General features: G+C 42.9%; 1 protein-coding gene across 5 annotated transcripts in view; it reads left to right on the forward strand.

Annotated features, from left to right (window-relative positions):
• The first annotated feature begins 1,716 nt into the window (after positions 1-1,716).
• The window catches only part of nbeal1 (neurobeachin-like 1), a 57,165-nt gene continuing 31,898 nt past the window's right edge, over positions 1,717-26,983 (forward strand). For 3 of the 5 annotated variants that reach the window (XM_085796221.1, XM_085796204.1, XM_085796212.1), the window contains exons 1-13: positions 1,925-2,108; positions 12,389-12,480; positions 13,892-14,053; positions 14,145-14,226; positions 14,389-14,516; positions 14,696-14,778; positions 15,866-15,951; positions 17,480-17,864; positions 18,639-18,745; positions 21,698-21,784; positions 24,958-25,041; positions 25,653-25,751; positions 25,892-26,463. In XM_085796221.1, coding sequence (XP_085652347.1) covers positions 2,058-2,108; positions 12,389-12,480; positions 13,892-14,053; positions 14,145-14,226; positions 14,389-14,516; positions 14,696-14,778; positions 15,866-15,951; positions 17,480-17,864; positions 18,639-18,745; positions 21,698-21,784; positions 24,958-25,041; positions 25,653-25,751; positions 25,892-26,463 — 2,018 coding nt within the window. In that variant the 5' untranslated portion in view covers positions 1,925-2,057. Of the gene's footprint in view, positions 2,109-12,388; positions 12,481-13,891; positions 14,054-14,144; positions 14,227-14,388; positions 14,517-14,695; positions 14,779-15,865; positions 15,952-17,479; positions 17,865-18,638; positions 18,746-21,697; positions 21,785-24,957; positions 25,042-25,652; positions 25,752-25,891; positions 26,464-26,983 lie in introns of all 5 variants that reach the window. The other 2 variants (XM_085796241.1, XM_085796230.1) reach the window with 1 other exon arrangement.

The following is a 26,983-nucleotide window of genomic DNA, read 5'->3' on the forward strand; positions in this document are numbered from 1 at the left end:
AACAATACAATATATGTCTCAGTTTAAGAAAATGTTTAAAAAAGAAAAGATAAGTGTCTACAAAAAAGAAGAAGGAGAAAGAGAAAAAGAAGGGGGGGGGAGATAGATAGACGAGTGGTGTCCACTGCTATTTTGTTTGTTTTCTTGTTGCTACTATGTTTCATCATCTTTAATATTTTGAAATAGAGTATAATATTGGTGTTGAAGTAAGCCAATGTAACTATAACAACAGAGAGGGGCAGGTATTATAAGTTTTCTTCATCCTGCTCCTTTTCATTCATGGTGACAATGTGTACATTATGTGCAACCCTGTGAAGAATGTATACCATGAATGGAATAAATCAAAATTAAATTAAATTAAATTAAATTAAATTAAATTAAATATAAGTATTCTAACAATAATTATTATCTGTTCTCATATAAAATACATTCAGTATTTAATTTAATTTAATGTTATTAAAGCAGATATCAGTGGAATGTTTTTGTTAATATAAGTCCTAAATAGTCCTATTTTCCGTCAGCAATCACTTACATGAAGTATTTCAGCCTAAACACGAGTCTCTCCGTCACTCTGCTCTGCTGTAACCCGAGGAGAAAATTTTCCTTGTGGGATACAAGTGTTATCCAATGAGGGGAGAGAACGGCATGAAGGGCTGTGTGTGCAGCCAAGGGATGCGCGTGAATGTGGTGACGTAGCACGAGGACCAATTGATGCCTGACAAGGGCGGGGGCTGCTAACTCATGGTGCGTTCAAGGAAACTCGTACTTTGTGTTTTTCCTTCCTGTGAAGTCATACCAGTTCGATCTGGTACGAGTTCACGGGTCAGAAGTTACGAGTGGCCGTTATAGGGAACTTTCACAGACAACAGGACGGTAAAAACACGAGCTACGGGTTACCTGGAACGCTACCAAGTCGTAGTTGTGACTTGAAGCTGTAACTTACGGTTTCAAAAGCCTGCCTTGAACACAGCATTAGCCGAAACGGCCGTGCCACTGATATCTGCTTTAATTGAATTGCTCCCACTCACTTTCAGAGTGTGAGCTCTTATTTTGAAATAACTCCAAACGCACTTCAACAGGAAGTTGCCTTTGCCTGCAACTTAACGCATTTACTCACAACAACTGTGGAGACGGCGTCAGTGTGACAGTCGGTCATTTCGTTACACAGGTGAGAGCTTCGCAATTTCTCGACGGTTTCAACACAGTTTATCGGGCAACAGTAATAACACTTTTATTACCATGATACCAGGGAGGGGAAGGGGACCGCTGGAGGCGGGGGGGCTTTGAGGGACAAGGCGTTTGTGTCACATGAGGTGGTGGTTGGAGGAGGAGGCTAGAAAAAAGAAAAAAGAAAAAAAAAACAGAAATAGGTTTTTTGACAGCTAGCATTTAGCTAGCTTGGCCAGGTAAGGTCGGCTGGTACAGTAACAGTCTGTGTGCAGCTGTCATGGGACGAGCAGCGTATTTATGAAGCAGTCGACTCGACATCATTAATGCTGTGTGTTTCACCGAGTAGTTCAACCAGCTGGGCAGCTCAAAGTGCACAGGGAGGAACGTTTTCCCTGAAAAGGTGTTTTTTGTGTGTGTTGTTGTTGCTGTAGCTTCGCCATTTGTTCCACCGTGACCAAACATCCGCCTCCTCCTGCATGAAATCTAATGTGTAACTGTCTGTGTGTGTGTGTTGTGTTATCATTGATAGCGCAGAGCTGAGGCTGCCTGCCGGGAAAACCTCCAAGAAGAGTCCGAGGAGTGAGCGCACAGGCCCGGCTGCTGCTGCAAGTCCTCCCCGGGACTGGACAGCCTCTCCTCTGCCATGGAATAATAATTTTTTTTTCTTATTGGGAAAGTTTCTGCCACAACACGTCTACCATCGCCCTTTCATTTTATTTCATCTGGGATAAGGAGTGTCACAGTCATGATGATGATGATGATGATGATGATGCTGATGAGTGCTGAAGCCAAGAAGCAGAGGTTTAGCTCCTGACTGACTGAAGAAAAAAAAACCATGAAGCAGCCAGGGAAGTGACCTCGGTGGTGGACACAACTGGTCTGGCACCATGGCATCCAACGAGAGACTGTATGAAGTCTGGATGCTCTACTACACAAAGGTAAACCATGCACACACACACACACACACACACACACACACACACACTCAGTCACTGAAGGAGATGTCAGAGGGTGAAGTAATGGACAGTGTGATGGCATTTCCTCCTCGGGAAAGAGGTTATTCTCTCTTGGCATTTATGTTTTTGAATGTCTAGTGTTACTGTCTGCTTTAATAACAGACTGAGCCAGTGCTGAGTAAAATTTAAAGGGCATTTCAAATAAATCCTGCACTGACTGACTGGCAACTTAAAACCAGCATGACATTGTTTTGTATCAGTATAAAGCATAGGCTACTTTTTCTTTTTTTTCTTTTTTAAATTTCATGCCTTCATAATGTATTTTTAGCAGCTTACACCTTTATGCAGATCTTGAAGGATTTACTGTGGAGCTCATAAATGAATAATAAAGTCACAGAGGACACATTGTGAAGTAAATTAGTGAGGCTATGGTCAGGGAGTCAATACCATCCCTATTACATTAGCAACAGTAAGAGGTTCAACACACATAGGGATGCTGTGGGTGGGAGTGGGAATGGTGCAGCACGTTTGCAGATGAATGAGCGATACTCCAGCGCAGACGGACAAGCAGCCCTTGAGTCAGCTGTTGGCTAGATTTAATTCACTCAGCGATACGGCATGTGTGCGCATCCTGGCGTCCAATCAAAACGGCCCCCACTGCCTGAGCCGCTCCTCACGTGAGCCTGGCTGCAGTCACAGTAATCCCTCACAATAACAACACGCACACACACATAGATCACACAACAAGCTGTGCTTCTCTTAAGTTTTTACGATATGACATCAAATAATCCTCACAAGTAGAATATCTAATACCATTGGTGTGTGTGTGTGTGTTTGGGGGCTTCCTACTAGTATTAGAGGTATTCAAACCTGCTGCTGCCTGCCTGCACACACTTGTCACAGTCACTTGTGAAAATGCCAACATTTGCTGCAAGCATACACACTGCATTTGCTCTTCTAACCAGTAGTGTGTGTTTGCATTGAATGACCAAGCATCAAACTGCAATGGAGGATCATTTCATTTCATTCTGGCCCCAAGCCAAAGTGCACAGAGAGGATTTTTTTATTCTCTAGTCTGCACAAAGAGTCAAGAAGCATTTGAATATATATATATGTGTTGGCTGTCTGTCTGTCTCTCTCTCAGAGCAGCTGAAATGTCAGGCATGGCCGGCGGCAGCGTGTCTTTATGTGTTTGAATGAGAAGGGTTGCCTGGATGTTTAGGCTGTGAGGAGAGCCTGGCACAAATCAGAAGAGGAAATGCTTCTGTGTCCCACCGTAAAGGGTTAATTGTTCCACAAACAGTCTCAGTCTCATTGATTTCTTTCTTCAGTGTGCGTGTGAAAGGAAATAATTGTAGTTTGGAGTTGGAGTATTTTCTTTTATTTGCAGTCTATCAGCTGCTGGAGTTGTGAGCTCTGATTCACCATTTCAAATTCTTTAATGTGTTTAAAAATGATTTCCCGGGTTTCATATTTGCAATGTTAGTAGCTGTTAGTAGTCTCCAATCAAATTTGCAACTTTAAGTAGGTTTAAGACTAAAAACAGACCAATAGATATTTAAACTAGACCATATAATTCAGTTGGTCTGACCGGGGAAGCATTTACTTCCTTCTTCTGTTCATCCTGATACAGTATCTCCCTCCTGTCCTGCTGTTTAATGATTGACAACAATAGAGACATCGCCACCTTTCATGTGAGGAGTGTGACACTTGAACTCTTCCCTCAGGAGGAGTTGTTCAGATGACGACTGTTGACTGTGTCAGCGACAGCGTGTACATTACATTACAAGCAGGCGGCCGCTGGGAGAAAACCAGCTCCTCCTGTTTTGTCTTTGTATTAAAACAGACACATGATGCTTGTTAGGATTCATTGTTTCTGAAAACGTTTCAAGCCAGAAGTGGCAGCTGTTCACATATTGATGATGAGGTCAGAAATCGTTGTGCGAGCAGCTGTGGGATCTGAGTGAGTGTTGTAGGAGTCAGTGCATGAGAAGTAACTGCTTTAAAACTTTAATTTATCCCGGTTACTGTTTTGATTCATGCACAAATGTACGTTTTCTATTTGACGTTAAAGGGATAGTTCACCCAAAATTCAAATTTCACTCATTATCTACTCACCCTCATGTCGACTAAGGGCTGGGAGAAGTTTCAGAGTCCTCCATGCAGCAGTATTTGTCCATATAATGGTTGTGAATGGAGCTCACTTTTCTTTGTAACAAAAAGACACACCAAAAAACATCCAAATATCTCCATACTGCTCGTCTATAATGTCCCTCTTGTATTGAAGCCCCGACATGAGAAATTGTTCAGAAAATTAGAAATTAAATAAGTCTATATTTCACGCTTGTTTGTAGCGGAAGCTCTCAGTGTCTCAGTTCACTGCTCTTCCTAGTCTAATAAAACATAGACTTATTTAATTTTTTTCGGAACAATTTCTCATGTTGGGGCTTCAATACAAGAGGGACATTACAGACGAGCAGCATGGAGGTATTTGGATGTTTTTTGGTGTGTCTTTTTGGACGAAGAAAAGTGAGCACCGTTCACAATCATTATATGGACAAATACTGCTGTGTGGACCCCCCCGTAACTCCGAGAAGGCACAGAGGACTCTGAAACTTCTCCCAGCCCTTAGTCGACATGAGGGTGAGTAGATAATGAGTGAAATTTGGGTGAACTATCCCTTTAAGCAATAAGCCTGGTCATATTTTGTTATTTGTTATTGTCAACAAGTCCTGTGAACATGTCTCCTCCGTATTTCCTGACTTCCCCGATAATATAAACTTTGGTTTAGAGAATGCCTCACGTATTTATCAAGCAGCCGCGGTCACTGTCGTCTTTATCAAACATTGGAAACAGGAGGAGACAGTGTGTTCTTCTCCGGGACTATTTTCAGTCATGCATTAATACACATTCGGTGTGCTCGGATAAATGAGTATTAATGACACAGGACAGTGTGTGTGACATTAATTCACTTACTACAGTGCCTGTGCTTTCTATAATGGAAGAACACAGCAGACGGTGCAGCAGTGTAGCTCACTAATGTGTTTTTAATACTTTTTGTACAACAATGGGCTCAGTGTGGCACACAGGAATAATATATATCAGACTTTGCATGTATATACGCATGGCAGTGTTTGACAGTGGGATCTGTTCATTATGTCTGTGTGTGGACATTAAGAAAACAGCAGAATTATCCTTAAAGATGGGAGTAAAAACCAAGTGTCAAGTAAAACTGATAATTCCAGCAAGTAGTCACACCTTCTTATAGTTTGTATTACACTTTAAACAGCAGTGAACAACACTTCTAACAAATTAAAAACAAGTTAACTGTATTTATATGGGCAAGTCAACAGAGTCATGATCTGTATGTAAACAGAAGCGTAGCCTCTCTTCCAGCAGCAGCTACACTGCTCACATACTGCATATGGATGTGTTTATGTCAGTACCTTTTGTAACAGCATTAAAGTTGGTTTAAATATTGAGAAATGCACTAAATCCTGACTTTACATATGGAATAATATTTCAAAATCTTCTTTGTATTTGTGATAATTTACTAATTATATCATATACTGTAACAGTGAAAGGGTTTGGTGCTTGGTGCATTTTCATATTAATTTGGATTCTGTGTGTTCATGTATGAAGCACTCGGTGGGTTTATAATGTATAATTTGGACTATAATTATCAGAGTCAGTGGTTGCAGAGCTTGACTCCAGAGTCGTAGAGGGCTGAGAGGTCACAGACGACTAAGACCGTTACGTAACCAGCGATCCTCTTAGCTGCCTGTCATTGGTGTGTGTGTGTGTGTGCCAGAGGAGAGCGTTGTCCTCGAGCAGACGGAGCCGCTGGCCGCCGCTGGCATGCAGCAGCAGCAGCAGCAGCAGCAGCAGCAGCAGCAACACAATACCGCAGCTGCAGCGTCTCTCCTCTTCTCACCAGTACATTATCCAGAAGGGCTTGTCAGAGAAAGTGGAAAAGGGTTTAGCAGACTTGTGAATGATGCCAGTTCCTCTCTTCCAGCCTTTGTCCGCTGCAGCAGAAAAGCCCTTTTTAATTCCCCCAAACCACAGGGAACATGCCTCGACAGACAAGGGCATCATCATGTCAGACCTCAGCGGCTTCAAAGCCGGGGCCGGTATCTTTAATTCTAGAGGAGGAGCCCTCACTCCCTTTTTTAATTGTCAACAAACCGGGGCGTTCTGCAGAAACATCAGGCTGTCTGATGTCACTCCACCCCACCCTGCCTGCCCGATGAGTGGCTTTTTGACTGAATCGAGAGGAAACCAGGGTAATTTGCATAAACCCCCCGCACTTACGTACTGAAGTCATAGTTTAGTGAGAGGATTGGAGGAAGAGGGATGGAAAACGGAGAGAGAGAGAGGGGGATAAAACTGAACAGTCAAGCTGGAAGTGATGGAGGAGGAGAAAGTGCTGCAGTTTTCACATATTTGCCCAAGTAGATTACTCAGGTCTGTTTTCCGGCTTTGCTGCCTGTTTGCTTGTTACAGTCTAATCTCTGTTCACACACACACATATACACGTGTGTGTGTGTATGTGTGTGTACACCAGCCACACAGTGACATAAGCTCGCACACTCAGGCTTTTGTTGATGCGCTGGTATGCAAAGTTTGTTCCCTCGGGCTACAGCTTTCTCTCTCTCTGTGCTTCCCTCTTGCTTCTCGTTCTCCTCTGTGCTATGAATATCTCTGGAATAACACTGATGTCACCCACGCCGGCCGGGTATCAGACATGCTTCGTTTGGCTTTAACCCCTCCCACCGTCGTCTATAAATACACGCCCCGGCCGCTGACGTCATGCCCCGGCCCGGCGGCGTTGTCACCGACCGATTGGCGGTGACGTCGAGGGGCAGAGACCTCAGAGTGACCACAGTCGTCTTTTAAACTCTACAGGGAGTGGAGCTTTTTAAACATTGTGGTTTCAGTGACTCCACGCCACTTCCACCAGTCCAGGTCACCCACAGCCACCCAAACCAAACAGTCCGCCAACCAACCGGTCTGCTGACCACGCCTGTCTGGAGGGGAGGAGCTCTTTGCGTAGCTGCAGCTTCAGCAGCACTGCATTAGAGAATATAGCAGCTCATAATAGATAAATGATATCTAATTATTTTTCTTTTTAAAAGCATCAACGCTCCTTTGAATTTGTTGGAAGTACCACAAAGGTTTTGGTTTTTTACTCAATAACGACATAGTTAACCCCGTGGTTTTGAATGTTTTTGTCATTCTTGTTTTTATAAGAGTAATAATTCTTGTCTTTATTGTGTGTGTTGAAAACTTGGCGGCGGACTTTGGTATCATGTGGTTTTTGTTTAGCCTTGTGTTCAAGCTCTTGTGTTTTCTCTGACTTTATTCTGACGTAGTTCAATTTGCTGTCGATTATTCTCCCTCTACAGGCAGTTAATATAAGTTTTCATGAGTGGTTAAAGCACTCTCCGTTCCGTTATTATCTCATAGCGTGGTGAATGTGCAGCTCTACTTGTCCACCAGAGCGTTGTGGAGTTGTTGGATTGTGTATTTGATGAGTTTGATGAGGGAAACCAAGAAATCCCATGAGCCTCCGTAGCGTAGCTCTGAGCAGCTCACGGCTCTGCTCCGCCGTTCTAAAAACAGCTTGCACCGACAAATAAAGATAACAAACCTACTGCTATGACTATAGGGATTATGGCAATGGGCAAGTTTGCCAAAATGTTGAACTAACTATCCCTTTAAAGCACTCTTTAATCAGACAATGACCCTGACCAATAAGCACACATATTTTTAATCTTCCAGTACATATCTGGTCACATTGTTTAGTTCATCATCTCCCTATTAACTGTTATTTTTATCAGCTGCTATGATGCATGATGCAGCGTCAGCCTGGAGGATATGGTATCACCGAGCAGAGACGGAGACGGATGTGCTGCTTACACATATCTCAGTGTTTTCTCAGAGCCGGCGACTCCCATATCAGAATGAATGAGAGCTGCTCGTCCAGGCAGAGACATTGATTCTTGATCAGCACTTGGACTCGGGGAGGCCCGGCCAGCACACATTAGGAGGATGAAGTTTATCGATCTGTGTTGCTGCTTGCTGCTCGACCTTGTCAGCTTCACAGAGGTCGGCTTCAACAGATCTTTAGGGAAGCGATGAGATGTCGGAGCTTGGCGAACAGGGCCTCAAACAATCATAACGGACGTACACAGAAGGAGGCATGTGATCCCCTCGTGGGAATTGTTTTGATACACATCGTTCGTATCGGGACACAAGATGATTGTGTGAGAGCCGGGACAAGGTGACTGTTGTTGTTGTTGTGTGAGGAGGATTCCTCGAGTACTCCACCCCAGTACTTGAGTAAGAGTACAAATACTACTGGTCAAAATGTACTCCGTTACAAGTAAAAGTAGCTCAGTCGACATGTTACTCCAGTAAGAGTAAAAAAGTACTTGCTTCTAAAGGTACTTAAGTATCCAAAAGTACATGCGTTTAAATTTATTTAAAGTAAAAGTAAGAGTAAGAGTAAATTTCTTATTTTTCACATCAATGAATTACTATAATTTTTTCTAAATGAATTTAAGGAGCTTTTAACTCTTGTTTGTGAGAATGAACTCTTTGAAAGCAGCTGCACTGATGTCCTGCTTTTAGGGGTTAGGGTTTCCTTCTTTGACAAACACAGCTTGTGTCCAATAGGATTTTAGAAAAAGAAAAAAAAAAGAGCAGACCTGAAAGTAACCAGTACTTTTCAGCCTTCCTAGAAATTAACTCAAGTAAAAGTAAAAATATTTGTCTTGGAAATGTATTCAAGTAAGAGTAATAAGTACCAAATAAATCTAATACTCAAGTAAATGTACTCCATTACTATCCACCACTGCTACTCGTACATCCAGATCGTTACGTCGGGGCCGGCGATGGATGAAGGCCGAGGATAACCGGGCCGTGGCGAGCAGCAGGGTGTGTCTCTCTCTGTCTGCCACGGTCCAAACCCTCAATGGGCATCTGTGCTCCCAGGCTGCTGCCTAAAAGAGGACATTCTTTCAAACACACACACACACACACACACACACACACACACACACACACACACACACACACACGTAGTCATTTTGCCACTGCTGCCATTATACAGCGAGCCTCCTCATTTGAGCGTGAAGCTGCTGGCTTAAATCATTATCCAGTTTCCTGGCAGTAACATCCACATGTTTCGTATATTGACTGTAAATTGACTGAGTTAAAGAACAGCTGTCGCAGCGGTCACCATAAATATTGATTATTGTTCTTTTGTTCTCATTGATTCATCCTGCGAAGGTTAAGACAGGAGGAAAAGGAGCGCACCAAGGCGACGTGCCATGTTCTCCCAACAGGACATATTATTCACACGTGGCTGCTGCTTATTCCACTCAGATGTCTCTCTTTCTCTCTCTCTCTCACTCTTTTCTTCCTCCTCTGACACACACACACACACACACACACACACACACACACACACACAAAACAGCCCAGCGTCTCAAGATTGCTGCGATGACTTCACAAGGAACTGCAGACTGGAGCGCTGCTGGCTTCCTGCTTCGTTCTGGCTGATTCCCACTCTGACACGCAGACAGAAGCAGTCAGACTCTAAACTCCTCTCGCACTTCTTTAGCCAGATGGCACCGCTATCCTGAGAAAACCTCTTCTTTTTTTAATTTTTATATATACTCGTTGTGTTTTTCCTTCTGTTTCAAGCACTAATCTCCTTGACAGTGGGATCTGTTCATTGTTTAGGCAGGAAGCAGGAAAGTCTTTTGGGGTTTTTTTGGATCGTCTTTTGCCCTCAGATCACGTGTCAATCCTTGTTTGTCTGAATCGGGCATCATGGGATATTGTCTGTCAGGTGTAGTGAAGCCATAGCAACGGGGATGGAAAAAAAACGTTGTGTTAAAGCCCAGATAGGCCCTTTTAAAAACACACTGTGAAGACGAGCGCTATATTTAGGCTTTTATTGCATTTTGTTCGCATTCTCCGTGAGTTTTAATATTTCCATCCATCAGCTGCGGTGTCACAGCTGATGGATTGGTCTCAGTCAGTCTTAGGGCAGCCATATTGGATGGATTGCACGACATTTATTACAGGCATTCATTTTCCAAGGAGAGTAAATCCTAAGGGTTTTAACAGCAGCTCCACGAGAGAGGATGCCTCTAAATTATTATCTCAATTACTGCCCCTCCAAAACCCAAGCTGCTCACACACACACAATACATGTATGCTACTAAATGCACAACAATATAATGACTGGTGTTATGGTAATCTGCCCCGGTCACCTCTTCAGCCCTCCTTGACCCAGATTGCTCACTCGTCCCCTCCAGATGGCGTGAGGGGGGAGTGAATATGAATACTCCTCTATGATGATGAGTTAATGATTCTCAAAGCTGCATTAGGTTGGTGCTGTAAAGTCAAAACTATTAGTTGTTTAGCATCAGTTCATACACAGAAATGTAATTTTCAACTATTCCAATAAATCATTTATTGGTTTATGTTTTTTTTTAAAGAGGAACTATGTAAGTCTGGTCGCTGTTTCACTAACCCTCATCCTGGCCATGTGCATTTGTTTCCAACAAAGCTGGCGATAAATCAATCAATAGAACAGCGCATAACGTTATATATCATATATGATGTTGTTACTAGGGGTGTGCCAAAAAATCAATTCACATAAGAATCGCAATTCTCATTTAATACGATTCAGAATCGATATAAAATGTCCCAAAATCGATTTAAAAAAATAAAACAATGAAACAAATTCTAAGGAAAATCCATTTCCTTAGAATTTAAAAGGCAGCTGTTTAACTGCACTATTGTTTTTAAAATAAAGAGGCACTTTTAATGTTGTTACTATGTTAATATGTGATATTTGCTTTTATGCAATAGTTTCAACAATTCCATCTAAGCATGGACAAATGTTTAAAACTCAATAAATGTGAAAAAGACACTTTAGTCATTCTGTCTTGCAAAGCAGACTGGATTTGCACACCGATAGACTGAAGCAGAAATCATTAGGAATCAAATCCTTTTGAATCGAAAATCGATTTTGAATCGAATCGTAGCCACAAAACTTGTATTGTATCGTGAGATAGTAAAAGATTCCCATCCCTAGATGTTACGACGTGTATATTTGTGTAGTCTTATCTGTCATAAACAAGAAATTACAAGTTACGGGGCACGTTTGTGTCACGGTGCCACAGAGACCAGAGCTGGGACGGCGGGACGGCGGTGCTGATCTTGCAAAGTTGGTTTTCAGCCAAGAGAAGCTACATTGAAGGCAGAGAGCCTCCATTCTCCCTGTAACAAGTTACATGTCATTTATCAAACCATCACAAAGCTGTTTAATGAAGGTAAAGATGTAGCATAGTTCCTCTTTAAAGAAAAACAAACAATAAATGTGCATACATTTCCTTAGTCAAGTGTTAACAAGTGTGTTCATTGTCAGTTATATAAATAATGATGGTAATAAAAACTTCATCTACACCATTTGTGTTTTTAATGAGATGTTTAAGAGCTAAAGCCTCCCAGTGCCGTTAATGACAGTTAATTGTCTGTCCTGTCGAGGCAGTTAATGATTATTATTATTATAAGCTGCAGCTCTTTCTGGTTGAACGGTGTTATCATTTTGCAGTGTGTGTGTGTTTGTGTGTGAGTGTTTGTTCCTGTGGGCTTTAAAGGAGCTCCGCTGTGACCTATAACAGGCCGGTCGTCCTCTGTGGCGTTGTGTGAGGTTGCCGTCGTCCTGTTCGACTCTGGGCATTGTTCCAGGAATTTAGGAAATGTGGATCAGCCGGCCGCGAGAATGCAGCCAGGCCTGTTTTCCACCTCCAACAGGTGCATGCTTTAGCTCCCACTCCTTAAAAAGATAAGATACCCCTCCCCCCCTACACACACTATACACTGAAGACACCCCTGCTCTCATGTGACTTGGCAGCAGCTTCATGAACAACTATATCCCAGGTTTTTAATGGTATTTAAATCCCTCATGCAATGAAAATGTATAAATTATTTCACATTCATTCTCACTCTCTGTGTGAAAAGGTTGTGGTGTATTGTTTTCCGGGTGTGGAGCTCACAGAGGAACTCACTTCAACACATTCATACAATGAATTCAATTCAATTACAGACGTGGCCTGTCAGCGAGCAGCCATTTCTGTATTTTCACTGACAGCTTTTGTTACTGTAGCAAAGGCAGCTGAGCTAACCGTTTCTCTCCTGTGTCTGCTTCTCCTTCTTTCTCTCTTTTGATTTCCCAGAGGGATCCAGACTACTTGAAGCTATGGCTGGAGATTTTCATCAGCGCCTATGAGCGATGCCTGGATGTGGACTTTGAAAAGCCACCTTCAAGGTAACTTGTGGCAAAATGTGATTACTTGAAAGCAATTTTATGTACAGTAATTTAAAAGTTATTATAGTAACAGAATGAATATTGTATTTGTCGTTAGGTTAAAGGGATAGTTCACCCAAAATTCAAATTTCACTCATTATCTACTCACCCTCATGTGGACTAAGGGCTGGGAGAAGTTTCAGAGTCCTCCGTGGCTTCTCTGAGTTACAGGGGGTCTCGGCGTAGCAGTGCATGTCCATATAACGGTTGTGAAATTTGAATTTTGGGTGAACTATCCCTCTAATCTAAAACCTACTGAGAGAGTACAACACACATCTGATTTCCGATACCGTCACCTGTCAGATATATCAGCAAATCTTCCTACTCTAACTTTCCAAAAACATTTTAACAATGCTCTATTGTAGTTTTCTGCATTAGGTCATCGCTCCTTGGCTCAGGACCATCTTTTCATGTGTGCGTCAGCCGCAGCATGACCGCACACTATGCAACCTTCCACAACACAACACAACCCAAAATAGCCACAGCAGCCACAACAGATGCTTCAGTGTAGAGCAGTCACATTGTGTTGCAGGTGATGCTCTGAGATGTGCTGACATGTGTTTGAGTTTGAGTTTAGTTTTTTTGTCATACCTTGGCTACATTGCTGCTCTGAGTGCATCAGATGAAACCACCTGGAAGGCATGGCCATGAGAAAGGGGGAGGAGGACGGGAGGTTAAATCCCATTTGTCAAGCTTTTCATCTCTCTCCCTGTCTCTGTCATTTCCTTTTTCTCCTTCTCCTTTTGACTCATTTTCTCCCATCCCCTTCTTTCTTTCTTTCTTTCTTTCTTTCTTTCTTTCTTTCTTTCTTTCTTTCTTTCTTTCTTTCTTTCTTTCTTTCTTTCTTTCTTTCTTTCTTTCTTTCCGATTCCCTCTTTCATCTGCTGTCTTTATACATTTTATCCTCTAGTCTTGTCCTCTGTTAGTTTCCTCCTTTCCTCTGCAGCAGCCACATCTGTCCTGCTTTCCCACTGACATTCATTGAGTGGGTTTGGCTCTGCTCTCTCTGTTCTCTCTCTCTCTCTCTCTCTCTCTCTCCTTCTCTCTCTCCTTCTCGCTCTCTCTCTCTCTCGTATGAGCATTGCAGCACACATGCTGTTTTTCCGAGGAACAAATGCTTGAATGCACCAGGCATGTGCGCATGGCCGAGTGAGTGCTGCTGCTTCTTCAAGCCTCCACGATAGACTTTATTATAAAAGCCCATGTTTTAAAGTATTCATCAGCACTTCACCAGTTTCAACACGCACCTCCGATACACTAAGTCTGGTGCATCACATTACATAACTCCTACAGCTCCTCCGTCCTAATGGAGACTAGTCATATTCATCTTGCTTCACCGGTTGCGATGCTCCCGTCCCGTCTGTGTCTCCAGGCCAGAGGACGTTCCCCCGGTGTTGACCCTCCTCCCCGACAACATCCTGCAGGTTTTGCGCCACCAGCTGCTGCAGTGCGTCCAGAAAGCCTCCGACGGCCTGGAGCCCGAGCAGCAAAACCTAGCTCTGCTGCTCCTCAAGTTCCTGATCATCATCTGCAGGTCAGGACACAGTGAACACGTGCCACATATGTGAAAAAAGACTGTTGTTGATACTTGTGACTGACAAGCTAATGGCTGGTGTCTCTGAAAGGAACCTGTCCAACGTGGAGGAGATCGGCACCTGCTCTTACATCAATCACATCATCAACATGACAACACTCTATATTCAGCAGGTTGGACTTCTCCCCTTCTTTTAAAACTCCCACTTCGCTTGTCAAATTATATATATGTATGTATATAGATAAAGTGTGTCGTTGAGTATTATATGCAGTGTTAGTTTCAGTTAGATGTGTAAAACCAAGTGTGATGTGGGTCTGTGTCTGTGTTTGTTGCAGCTCAAGAGCAAGACCAAAGAGAAGGAGATGGCGGATCAGAGCCAAGCAGAGGAGTTTGTCCGCCACGCGCTGGCGTTCTGTGAAAGCCTCTATGACCCTTACCACAACTGGAGGCATCGAACCTGCGGGTAACAACAAACACACAGTAACCGGCTCACCTGAGTCACTGAGGCACTGGCAGCGCTGTGTTTTTATGATGAGAAAAGGGTTATTGGGCAAAATAGGAGAATATAAAGTGTTCTTCATTATTACTAGTTGTTTCTCATTATGCTTTTATCCTTTGCTTGTTTGTCGTTGCACCGACCAGGGAGCAGCTGGGAACAGTGGAGAGGAGCAGACAGAAGTACAAGGCAGCTCCGCTCACCGTTGAGTTTGTTCCCTTCTTTTACCGTAAGTCTCCTGCTTTCTGTTCCGCTTCTGTTCTTCTCTGTGCAGCACAGAGCCAGTTGTATTGTATATGCTGCCTCAGCTCAGAGCACTTTGTTATACAGTTACATATTTGCAGCATACACGTCTATCTATATGCGCAATGCACATCCATACAAACATAGTACTGTATGTGCAGTTAGGTCATAGAGAACATATAACAATAGTAAATGAAAGAACAGATGTAAATGTAAGATGCAAAATACAGATGAAGAAATATAAACTAAAATGAAAACAGAAGTAAATAACTATGTATGCCGTCACTCACTCGCTCCCGCTGCCTCCTCCTCCTCCTCCTTTTTCCCTCTCCGGGTGCAGTTGAATCCGCTCTTTGTGTCCCCTGTTCTGTTTGCCAGGCGTTGAGATGAGCCGATAGTGAATGGTGTCTGTCCGGCCACTTCAGCGACGCTGGTGGCCATTTTGAACAAATACTCCCCTTTCTGTCCTGCGTCCTGTGTGTGTCTCTGTGTGTGTGTGTGTGGTTGCTGTGGTTTGGCACCAGAGATAACACAACTCAAGGCCCGACCTGACAGACTGTGTGTGTGTTTTGTGCATAGAGGGAGTGCCGTCGAAGATTAAATACAGAGAAAAGAGTGAAGAAAGAGAAAAAACAGTGATGCGAGAATTAAAAATGAAGCCGTGCTACCATTGAAATGAAGAAACCACGACATCACGGAGCCAAGATGTCGTGTTTCTTCCCCCCAGTGGGACGTGTTGACAGATGAGTTAATGGATGACTGTGACCACGGCGACCCAGAGGTTACTGGCAGGACTAGCCACATGACTGCGTGTGTTTGTGCCCCACGTGCACGAACTATCTTATCTGGTTTCATTGAGCCTCTGTGTGTATGAAGGGTGTGTGTGTGTGTGTCTTTCTGCGCGTGTGAAATCATAAGAGACTGTTTATTAAATAATAAAACACCAGAGCTTCAACTGTTCAACAGGCGAGGTGTAGTTTCGGTTTGTGTTGTGTTTACATAGTTGACATCACGCCAACAGATCAAACTAATTGACTTGTGTGTGTGTGTGTGTGTGTGTGTGTGTGTCCTAGAGTGCTTCCAGGAAAGCGAGCATCTGAAGGAGAGTCTGAAATGCTGCCTGCTGCACCTGTTTGGAGCCATAGTAGCTGGTGATCAGGTGAGTTTCTGGATTTACCACATTCATTCATTCAGTCTCATTAAATCTTCTCACCGCTCTCAGGCCGTAAAACATGAGCATACACTTCTTATAATTATGACACGGAAATAAATGTTCCTTTTGTTTTGTGGTAGTATATTCTGCAGTAAATCTTCCACTGTTTTGTTTGGAAGAATGTCTTTCTTTAGCTTTACTTTGTTTGCACATCATTATTAGAGACTGACAACAATAGAGCATACTGTATATAGATACTGTATATGTGAATGCCTTGTTGTGCCAAACAGTGTCACGCAATCCCGTGCACAAAAATCAACTTGCAACTCTGCTGCTCTCTGACACCACCACTTAAATGCAGATGCATGTGTTTTTATTATAGTTAATCTGGTGATAATCAGTCAATGTACTGAAAACTGTAAAAAAAAACAAAAAACGTGTTGATACAGTATTTGATGAATGATCGCCTTTCGATTAATTATTTTACGACTGATCATTTGAGCTCTACTTATGTGTGTGTTACAGGAGGAGCTGTTTCTGTATTATTCTGCATGTACTGTAGCAGTGAAGTGTGTTTTATGACTGAAAGAAGAAACCATAGACTACCCACAGAGCAGCAATAAACCAGCTGTGCCTGTGCTTTCTTTCCAGTGAATAATTTAATAGCTAAAAGGCTCAATTAACCACAGACCCAGCTCACAAAAATCACAGCTTCAAGCACCGACTTGTTGTCATAAAACAGTCAGACCTCAGGTAGAACGAACTAAAGAACAACCGCTTTATAAGTTTCTTCTCCTGCAGTTGTTTGTATACAGTAAATATGAAGGTAGAGAAGTGCGTGTTGGTGTTTCTGTGAAATAGTTCCACCACATACATGCTGTACTTCCTGTGTTTTTGTATTAAAACAAATATCGGTACATTTAATTGACTGAAGTATAAATTCAGCGTTACACATTTCCCCAAATGCTGGACCATTCCCTGAAAACATTATCTTTTCTGGAGTCAGCAAAGTTATATTTTAAATATAGTGCATTAACATTTAAGAGCCACTTAAATATTTAGATGCCAGTCCACGTTATTAAAGGGATAGTTCACCCAAAATTAAATTTCACTCATTATCTACTCACCCTCATGTGGACTAAGGGCTGGGAGAAGTTTCAGAGTCCTCCGTGGCTTCTCTGAGTTACAGGGGGTCTCGGCGTAGCAGTGCATGTCCATATAACGGTTGCAAATGGATACCAACTGTCTTCGTAACAAAAAGACACACCAAAAAACATCTGAATACCTCCATGCTGCTCGTATGTAATGTTAAAAAATTAAATAAGTCTATATTTCAAGCTTGTTTGTAGCGGAAGCTCCTCTACCCGGTTCGTCAAATTTGGACGAACCGGGAAGAGGAGCTTCCGCTACAAACAAGCTTGAAATAGTGTCAGGTTTCTGTTTTCATGGGGCGGTGTGTCCTGTGGTGTGTGCATATCTTGAGAGGTTTGCTTTGATGAACCTTTGACTAACCCTCACACCTTTTCCCTGACAGAGGAATGCTCTGCTGGCCATCTCTCCCGCCACCATGGAGGTGTTGATGCGGGTGCTGGCCGACTGCTCTATGGGCAACTGCTCGTCGGACGAGGGCGAGGACTGGGACAGCGAGGTCCCCGACCGCAAAGCGCTGCTGACCCTGGGCTGCCTGCGTGAGGTGGTGCAGCGCCTCCTGGCCTCCAGCTCCGACCAGCGGCAGGTGGAAATCGCCTCGGTGCTGGAGAACTACTTTAAGCTGCTCAACTCGGACCCGGCCGCTGTGGTTGCTGCCCAACAGCAGCAGCAGCAGCAGCAGCAGCAGCAGCAGCAGGCAAAGGGCCGAGTGCTAACACTGGGCCGCCACTGGGAGAGCCGATTTGTGGCACTGCAAGTAAACATGCTAGGTAGGGTTGTTATAATACATCTATTTTGTTGTAGTGCAATAATTATTTGCAAAAATTGAAGCTATTATGGGTTAAGCCGGTGCATATTCTCATTTGCCCAGGTCATAGTATTTCAAAGGAGGTTAAATCGAAAGCAACTGGACTTAGTTATTTGTCTAGGAAGACGTTTCACCTCTCATCCAAGAGGCTTCATCAGTTCATGTACGCATCTGACCAGGCTGGGACTGGTCCCAGTCCCAGCCCCAGTCCCAGCCTGGTCAGATGCGTACATGAACTGATGAAGCCTCTTGGATGAGAGGTGAAACGTCTTCCTAGACAAATAACTAAGTCCAGTTGCTTTCGATTTAACCTCCTTTGAAATACTATTATGGGTTAAAGCAGAAGTAAGCTGAATGTTTGTGTTAATATAAGTCTTAAATAGTTATATCTTCCGACAGCAATCACTTATATAGAGTGTTTGGTCAGAAACACGGGTCTGTCAGTCACTCTGCTCTGCTGTAAGCCGAGGAGAAAACTTTCCTTGTATCCTACAACCTTTATCCAATGAGGAGAGAGAACGGCATAAAGGGGCGGTCCTCTCTGTGTGTGCAGCCAAGTTATGCGCGTGAATGTGGTGACGTAGGGACGAGGGCGGGGACTGCTAACTCCATCTGCTGACGAGAAGTTAGCCAAAACGACTGGATCGCTTACTTCTGCTTTAACTTGAACGACTCTACCTCTGCCTTTGTTTCTCTTTCTCTCAATTATCTCTCCGTCTTCCCTGCCGTCTCTCAGACACTATCAGGGACATGTTCCTGTGTTCAGACAGGCCGGTTCTACAAGCCATCTTCCTCAACAGTAACTGTTTTGAGCATCTGACGCGACTGCTGCAGAACAGCAAGGTAACAGCACAGGTCCTCTTATCTAAATGTGACTGGCTGGGGTTTGTGTTTGTGTTGATTCTTCTAAGCTAAGAAGAGCTCAGAGCTGCCTGAAATCAAATGCTCTTCCTGAAACTACCAGTAGGACTCAACCAAATCTTATATCTGATACTACAAGATCATGAAGCTGTTTGAAGTTGTGATCTTGTCTCATTATTTTTGAGACATTTAAAAACATTGTTTTTATATGGTTGTATAGTTTCTCAGAGTGAAGTAGTTATAGCAGAGCTTCAGGCTTGTTTTGAGTTGTTTTATTACTTATGTAAGACTCAGAAAAATAATAAAACCCTAAATTAAAACTAGAAAAAGCATTTCCAAGAATGGAAATGGTGTGACTGCTGATAGCAATTGAACGCTGTTGCAGAATTAGCAAATAGTGCAAGCTGTGATCACCATACAAATGTTTGACCAAGGTCAGAATCGAACCCACATCCTCATGGTCATTAGACTTCCACTCTGCCTCTAGGCCACAGTGCACACACAGTTGCAGAGACTGTTGTCTGTTAATGATCTGCACACTGTCAACATCAAGAAAGCTTGAGAGTCAAGCTTGAATGACTTAGAATGAAAATGTCTGTGCATTTCAGGCTGAGCACTAACCATATGGCCACAGAGAACCTGAGTTACAATGAGCTTTATACTATGAGGAATCAAAGACTGTCCAATGACAGCTGAATAATTGGAATCAAAAGTCAAGCAATGAAGTGAAAAGACTGAGGCAGGAATCGAACCCATGACCATATGATCACTAAACCTTTACTCTGCCACTCGGCTACAGAGAGCACACTGCTTTCAAGACTGTTGTCATTCATTGTAATGTGATGATGTGCTGCAAACTGGTATGAGTAATCAAGGAGATAACAAACACCTGTAACCAATTGAAGGCGGGGGAGGAGAGCAGAATTCAACATAACATAACAAGAGTTCTTCCCTTGGATTCGAACCTGTGACCTTAGGGTTGGCAAGCATCCACCCTAACCCCTACACTACAGTGGAGTTGTGAAGAAGAGAGGTTGAGACTTTGATGAATGTGAGATTTTTTGTGAAAAAGTTAAATATTTTAAAAAGTATAAATAGTTAAAAAGAGAAAAGTAATGCCGATAAAGTTCAAAAAAAGCTGCACGTTTTGATATATGAATTGTTGAAATAGCACAAAGTATGAAGGACTAGAAGAAGACCGTAAAAAGGCGGAAGAAAATGGCCAAACAGAAGAACAATAGTGTGACTGCTTCAGCAGTCACACTAACTAAAACTAAAAAGAGAAGAAGTATAAACATATGACTAGCTTGAGGGCAGATTACTGCTCAACACCCATCTAAATATTTACACATAGTTTTTGTTTTGTGTTTTAGCTGTAATGAGATAAATTAATGTTGATCCTCACAGTAATGAGAAGATATATATGTCATAATAAATTTAAAACTACCCCCTGACATGAAGGAAAAAACAATAACATTTATGTCTTTCTTCCAGAACAAGAATGTTTTTCATTATAGTCAGTAACTGAGCAAATATTTTTTGGGGTGCGCAGCAGCAGCAGCAACAGCAGCAGCAGCAACAGCAGTATAGTGCTGTACAGTGATTATCAGCAAAATGTGCTTAGAGAATAAAAAATAAAAGTACCGGTAGTCATCATGCAGAAAGTCCTGTTTCAGCAGGTTATGCTGTTATATAAAATATTTCATGATTAGTGATGCATGTAAGCAGCATTTTAAAGTCAAAGCTAGAAGCTAGTTTAATTATCTTTATGCAGTTTATAGTTTAAAGGGATAGTTCAACATTTTGGCAAATTGGCCCATTGCCATAATCCCTATAGTCATAGCAGTATGTAAGTTTGTTACCTTTAATTGTCGGTGCAAGCTATTTTTAGAACGGCGGAGCAGAGCGGCAAGCTGCTCAGAGCTACGCTATGGAGGCTAAAGGAATTTCTTGGTTTCCCTCATTAAACTCATCAAATACACAATCCAACAACTCCACAACGCTCTGGTGGACAAGTTGTGACCTGCACATTCACCACGCTATGAGATAATAACACAACGTTACCAGACAGAGTTGTTTTAGAGGGAAATTCAGAGACTTGATGAAAAACTGTCCCTGAAGGCAACGCGCATCAGCGGTTTTGCATGAATTTCCCTCTAAAACAACTCTGTCTGGTAACGTTGTGTTATTATCTCATAGCGTGGTGAATGTGCAGGTCACAACCAGAGCGTTGTGGAGTTGTTGGATTGTGTATTTGATGATTTTAATGAGGGAAACCAAGAAATCCCATGATCCTCTGTAGCGTAGCTCTGAGCAGCTCAAGGCTCTGCTCCGCCGTTCTAAAAATAGCTTGCACCGACAATTAAAGGTAACAAACCTACTGCTATGACTATAGCAATTACGGCAATGGGCCAATTTGCCAAAATGTTGAACTATCCCTTTAATGTATAAAAAGGCATTGTTTTCATTTGATTATATCCTATAATCAGCAAAATAGTAACTGCAGATGTCCGATAAATTAAAGATTAAAACATAATGAAGTGGTTAGTTTCCATAACTCTGGATAGTCAGTAGTAGTTCAGCTGTTTCACATGAAGGTGTGGTTCAGCCTGTGTGTCATGGTTAGATCTTACAGTTGCAGTGTGAACGAGAGCATTTTGCCCACCTTGCATGTTTCCTCCCCTAGAGCAAGGCTGGATCACCAACACGCCTCCTCCTCCTCCTCACAGCGAGCCCTGCTGAGGGTCCTGGCTTCTAACCTCTCGCCCTCTCTCCTCCACATACAATATTTGTTGCCCCCCCTCCTCCCTCCCTTCCTGCACCTTTCAGTCTCTTCCTTGTCTCCATTCTCTTTCTCTATCAACCCCCTCCCCCCTACACACACATACACATACACACACGCTGTGTTGACATGTTGCCTGTTGTGTGTGTCAGCTGGTTAATGCTAGGTGCACGGCGGCAGACAAGGACCAGAAAGATATAACCAACAACAGGTTACTGACAGGAGAGAGGGACACTCAGGTACCACCGAGAAAGCCCCACCCCCACCCCCACCTCACCTAAACCCACTCCCCCTCCCCCTCCTCCCTTACCTTACCATCCATCTACCCGCCCCCTCACCTTCACCTGCTGCTGCCCACCACCACTGAGACCCACCACCACCTCGACCTCACCAGAGCTACAGAGTCTCTACACAGCAAGACCCCAGATCAGTATGTAGACTGTAAGACAATGTAGGTTTAATGAAAAACCTGCTATAAATCTGTAAAAACATTCAAAACCAATTTTTTTTTAATGCTTTTACACAGAAAAACAATCAACACATCACATTATAATTAGTGAGTGTTAGGGGTTGTCATTTTTAAGGTATACAATACATGTCTATCTCAATAAATTGAATATCATGGAACAGTAATTCAATTAAAAAAGTGAAACTAATACATTATATAGATCCATTTCACACAGAATCTTTATTTATTTAATTTCTTTTAACTGTATTGATTATGGCTCACTTTTAATGAAGACCTAAAATTCAATATTTCAAAAACTGTGAATATGACAAAAGATGGATAATAATAATAAAAAAGATTTAATATGGAAATGTTGGTCTTCTGAAAAGTATGTCCATGACTTGAACTACTGGAAATGAACTTTTCCATGATATTCTAATTTATTGAGATGCACCTGTATTTTGTTTTGACAACCCAAAGTGACAGACGTTCTGACAGCTTGTTTCTAATAATATGTGCTCTTTAAACTACGCTATTAAGACGCTATGAACTCTCCATATTTGATCATACAAGCTAGTTACACCATGTGCAACTCATTATCAAGCAGCTGGAGAGATGAAATAAAAACAGGATGGTCTAAACCACGATTAAAACACTTCAGTTACTTCCCTTTTTTCTGTTGATTTGTCTAAACTGACTGTCTTTTGAACGATGCAGCGTCGACTAGTAAATCAGCTATCGTCCTGCTCTCTGTGCTTAGAGCCACCTGTGTGAGATATAATCCCTCCACTGATGTGAATACAGGTGGAAAAAAAAAACCCTGCACGACACAGACAGGTCTTTGTTACCAAAAAAAGGTGGAGCTTAATATCTGAAAACAGCTGTTCAGTTTTAAAGGGATAGTTCACCCAAAATTCAAATTTCACTCATTATCTACTCACCCTCATGTCGACTAAAGGCTGGGAGAAGTTTCAGAGTCCTCCGTGCCTTCTCTGAGTTACAGCGGGGCTCCGTGCAGCACTGCATGTCCATATGACGGTAGCGAACGGAGCTCACTTTTCTTTGTCCAAAAAGACACACCAAAAAACATCCAAATACCTCCATAGTGCTCGTCTGTAATGTCCCTCTTGTATTGAAGCCCCGGCATGAGAAATTGTTCCGAAAAAAAATTAAATAAGTCTATATTTTGAGCTTGTTTGTAACGGAAGCTCCCAGTGTCTCAGTTCACTGCTCTTCCTGTGTCAGTGCAAATCTAGCGTGATTTGCACTGATCTGCACTGATCTGCACTTATTTAATTTTTTTCTGAACAATTTCTCATGTTGGGGCTTCAATACAAGAGGGACATTACAGACGAGCACTTTGGATTTGGATGTTTTTTGGTGTGTCTTTTTGGACGAAGAAAAGTGAGCACCATTCACAACCGTCATATGGACATGCAGTGCTGCACGGAGCCCCGCTGTAACTCAGAGAAGCCACGGAGGACTCTGAAACTTCTCCCAGCCCTTAATCGACATGAGGGAGAGTAGATAATGAGTGAAATTTGAATTTTGGGTGAACTATCCCTTTAACAAAACCAGAAAAAGAAAAAAACGGCAGCGTTCCTAAAACTAAATCCGTCTTCTTGCTGTGGAGAGACTACTCTGCCTCTGTCGATGTCATCTCATTTATGTTATTGCCATTTTCAGTTTCCTCACTCCCTCTCCCTCCCTAACCCCCCCCCCCCCCACTCCCCTCCTCCCCCCTCACACACATCGTCCTGGTTTTCTGCGGTAAACTGTGGGTGACACTGGAATGCTCTCACCTTGGCCTGGTGTGTGATCTGGACTCCGTGGCGATGATTTGAGTGTTTTTGTTGATTTTTATTTTTTGCCACAGTCCCTCCCTGTCCAGCTGGTCCAAAGACTCTCTGTGTCGGATCAACCGGTCTACAGCTGCATGTTCATTAAATACATAAATACATAAATAAATAAATGAATGAAGGGCCAGAACATGTTGGTCACGAGCGGGACAGAGCTGGATGGAGATGTGTTTGTGTTTACCTTCTCATGGTTTGGCTTATGTTTTATGGGCTGCATGCTTTTTGTGAGGTACTTCTTTGTTGTTTTTGTGTGTGTCTGTGTGTGTGCAGGTGGAAGTTTTTTGACCAAGCCTTGAGCGCTTTCTGCTCCAGCCACATCTTCATGCTTTTAAAAGGATTGTTGTTGTTTTTTACCTGGAGCAGAAAGACAGCACTTATCTTCACTGTAACATCTGCAGTACAAGCTTTGATGCCAGCTCCTACTGCAGTGACACACAGGGTTCTTAACCATCATCAATGATTTGATTTTTACTCACGTTTTCACACTAATTGAATCAAACTCCAAGGCATTTTTTGCTCAAGTCTCTCTTTTATTCCTCCAAGTGATGCATGTTGTTTTCAGAGCCTTAATTAAGTTGATCATTATCATTTTAAAGGGATAGTTCAACATTTTGGCAAATTGGCCCATTGCCATAATCCCTATAGTCATAGCAGTAGGTTCGTTACCTTTAATTGTCGGTGCAAGCTATTTTTAGAACGGCGGAGCAGAGCCGTGAGCTGCTCAGAGCTACGCTACGGAGGCTCATGGGATTTCTTTGTTTCCCTCATCAAACTCATCAAATACACAATCCAACAACTCCACAACGCTCTGGTGGACAAGTTGTGACCTGTACATTCACCACGCTGTTCTAAAAACAGCTTGCACCGACAATTAAAGGTAACGAACCTACTGCTATGACTATAGGGATTATGGCAATGGGTCAATTAGCCAAAATGTTGAACTATCCCTTTAACATTATACACCTTTTGTATATGAACATGGCTTTAAATCGTATGCATGCTTGTTGCCCATTGAAATAACATCCATCTGGAATAAGAGGAGATTTGACTGCGGTCCTGTCAGTCTGTGACCAGTGACTCACTGACCTGTCTGATTGTCATTCAGGTGTTTCAAGGGCGACTCGACTCCCTCGCCGTAGCAACCATCAAAGCCCTGACAACAGTGATGCACAAATCACCAGCTGCAAAGGTAACAGGAACACAAACACATTACTTTACATGCACATCACATGCAGCCTTGGTACCTTGAATTCACTTTTGAGTGATTGCAGATCTACGACGGAGTATTAAGGCCACATTGAGAAACTTTTTTTTTTCACAGACTTTGAGAATGACAGTTTTATGAGAAAAAAGTCAGAATGTTAAGAGAAAAAAGTCACAATATTTTTGGTTAAAGTTGTTAAAATGAGGCCCCTGGAGCATTTCGTTGAGTTTTACTTAAGTATAGGTTTCACAAACAAGGAGATACTTACTGTAATCTTTTGGCACATCAGCACTACATTGTTGTCAGTATCAGGACTTTAAAAAGAATATGCAAGAAAATGCATCTATTCTGCAGAAAGAACCAGGCGGACTCAGAGGAAATCGCTGCTTTTTTCTCATAAAATTGCCACTTTTTTCTTGTAATATTAGGACTTTATTCTCGAAGTCTGTGAAAACAATTTTTTCTCAATGTGGCCCTAATACTCCATCGTACAGATCAGCTTTAGTGTGTTGTTTTTTAATGTAAAGACTCTGAGGTGCCGCAAATATGAATTTTCATTCTCATTCGTTTCCCCTCGCTTTCTGCCGCCGCTGCAGGAGGTGTTCAAGGAGAGAATTGGTTATAATCATCTATATGAAGTGCTCATCTCTCTGGGCCAGCCATCCAGACACCTCCTCAAAGAGCTGATGAACATGGTGAGAGAAAGATTTGGTGTTCTTGTATTCTTCTTTAATCCAGTGCATCTACATCTGGGCATCTAATATCTAATAAAGGTAATAAAATATGCATTCTGCCTTCTTTTCTAAATAAATAAAATTTAAAAAATGGAAACCAGGCGGTGGAGGGAGAGCACACCTCGGTCGGGCTCCTGGGCATCAGTAACGTGGAGCCGCTGCTGCTGCTGGTCCAGTGGCTCCCCGAGCTGGACTCATCGGAGCTGCAGCTCTTCACGGCCGACTGGCTCCGACGCCTCAGCTGCCTCAACCGCCAGACCCGCGCCACCTGCGTCAACGCCTCCATGGTGATGCGAGCGCTGGCCGCCCTGGATCGCAACCAGCGGTTACACCGAGCCTGCGCCGAGAGCCTCCTGGGCCTGGTGGGCTCGCTGGGGTCCCAGTCGTTGGGCGCCAGGGAGCTGCTGGGGCTGCTGCGGCTCCTCAGGCCGCCAGAGTCCAGCCAGGCGCATCCGTACGTGGGCGCGGCCTTGAGAGCGCTGCTCGCCATGGTGCGTAAGCAGGGCCTGGAGAGCGCCATGCAGTACTTTGACCTGTCGCCCAGCATGGCGGGCATCGTGGCTCCGACAGTGCAGCGCTGGCCCGGCTCCGCCTTCAGCTTCCTGGCCTGGTTCTCGCTGGACCAGGATCAGCTGGGCCCGCTCAGCAAAGACAAGAGGAAACAGCTCTACAGGTGAGAAGTGTTTCATATGTCAACCAAATATAAGAAACAAAAAACACCTCTTGGTATTCAATCAGTGTTGAAGGTGGATCTCAAATGTCCTCTTTTCTTTCTTTTTTTGATACTTTTTATTTAGTATTTCCAGTTTAAGAGAAAACAAGTTGATAACAAACAGTTAAGAAAATAAAACAAAAACACAGACGAAAACATGGGGGCTCCTCAGTTGAAAGACCTATATATATTGTCCAGTGTCTTTACTTGTTAGTGTGTAGCGTCCTCAGTTGTTTTGATAAAAGCAGTCCATTTCTCCCATTTCCTGGGAAAGGTCGCTCCTCTAGATTGAAGAGAGAAAGTCATCTTTTCCATTAAACACATTTCCTTCACTTTGTCCATCCATTGGTTAATGCTTGGAGACTCTGTTTTATACCAGCATTTTGTTATAACTTTTTTACAAGCCATCAACAGTATTTTACACAGATACCAGTCTTTTTTAATAACCACATTTTCGTTTAAGACACAGAAATAGAGGACC

The sequence above is a fragment of the Trachurus japonicus genome, chromosome 2 (assembly GCF_045865225.1).
Source record: "Trachurus japonicus isolate A0001 chromosome 2, Traja_1.0".
Lineage (NCBI taxonomy): Eukaryota > Metazoa > Chordata > Actinopteri > Carangiformes > Carangidae > Trachurus > Trachurus japonicus.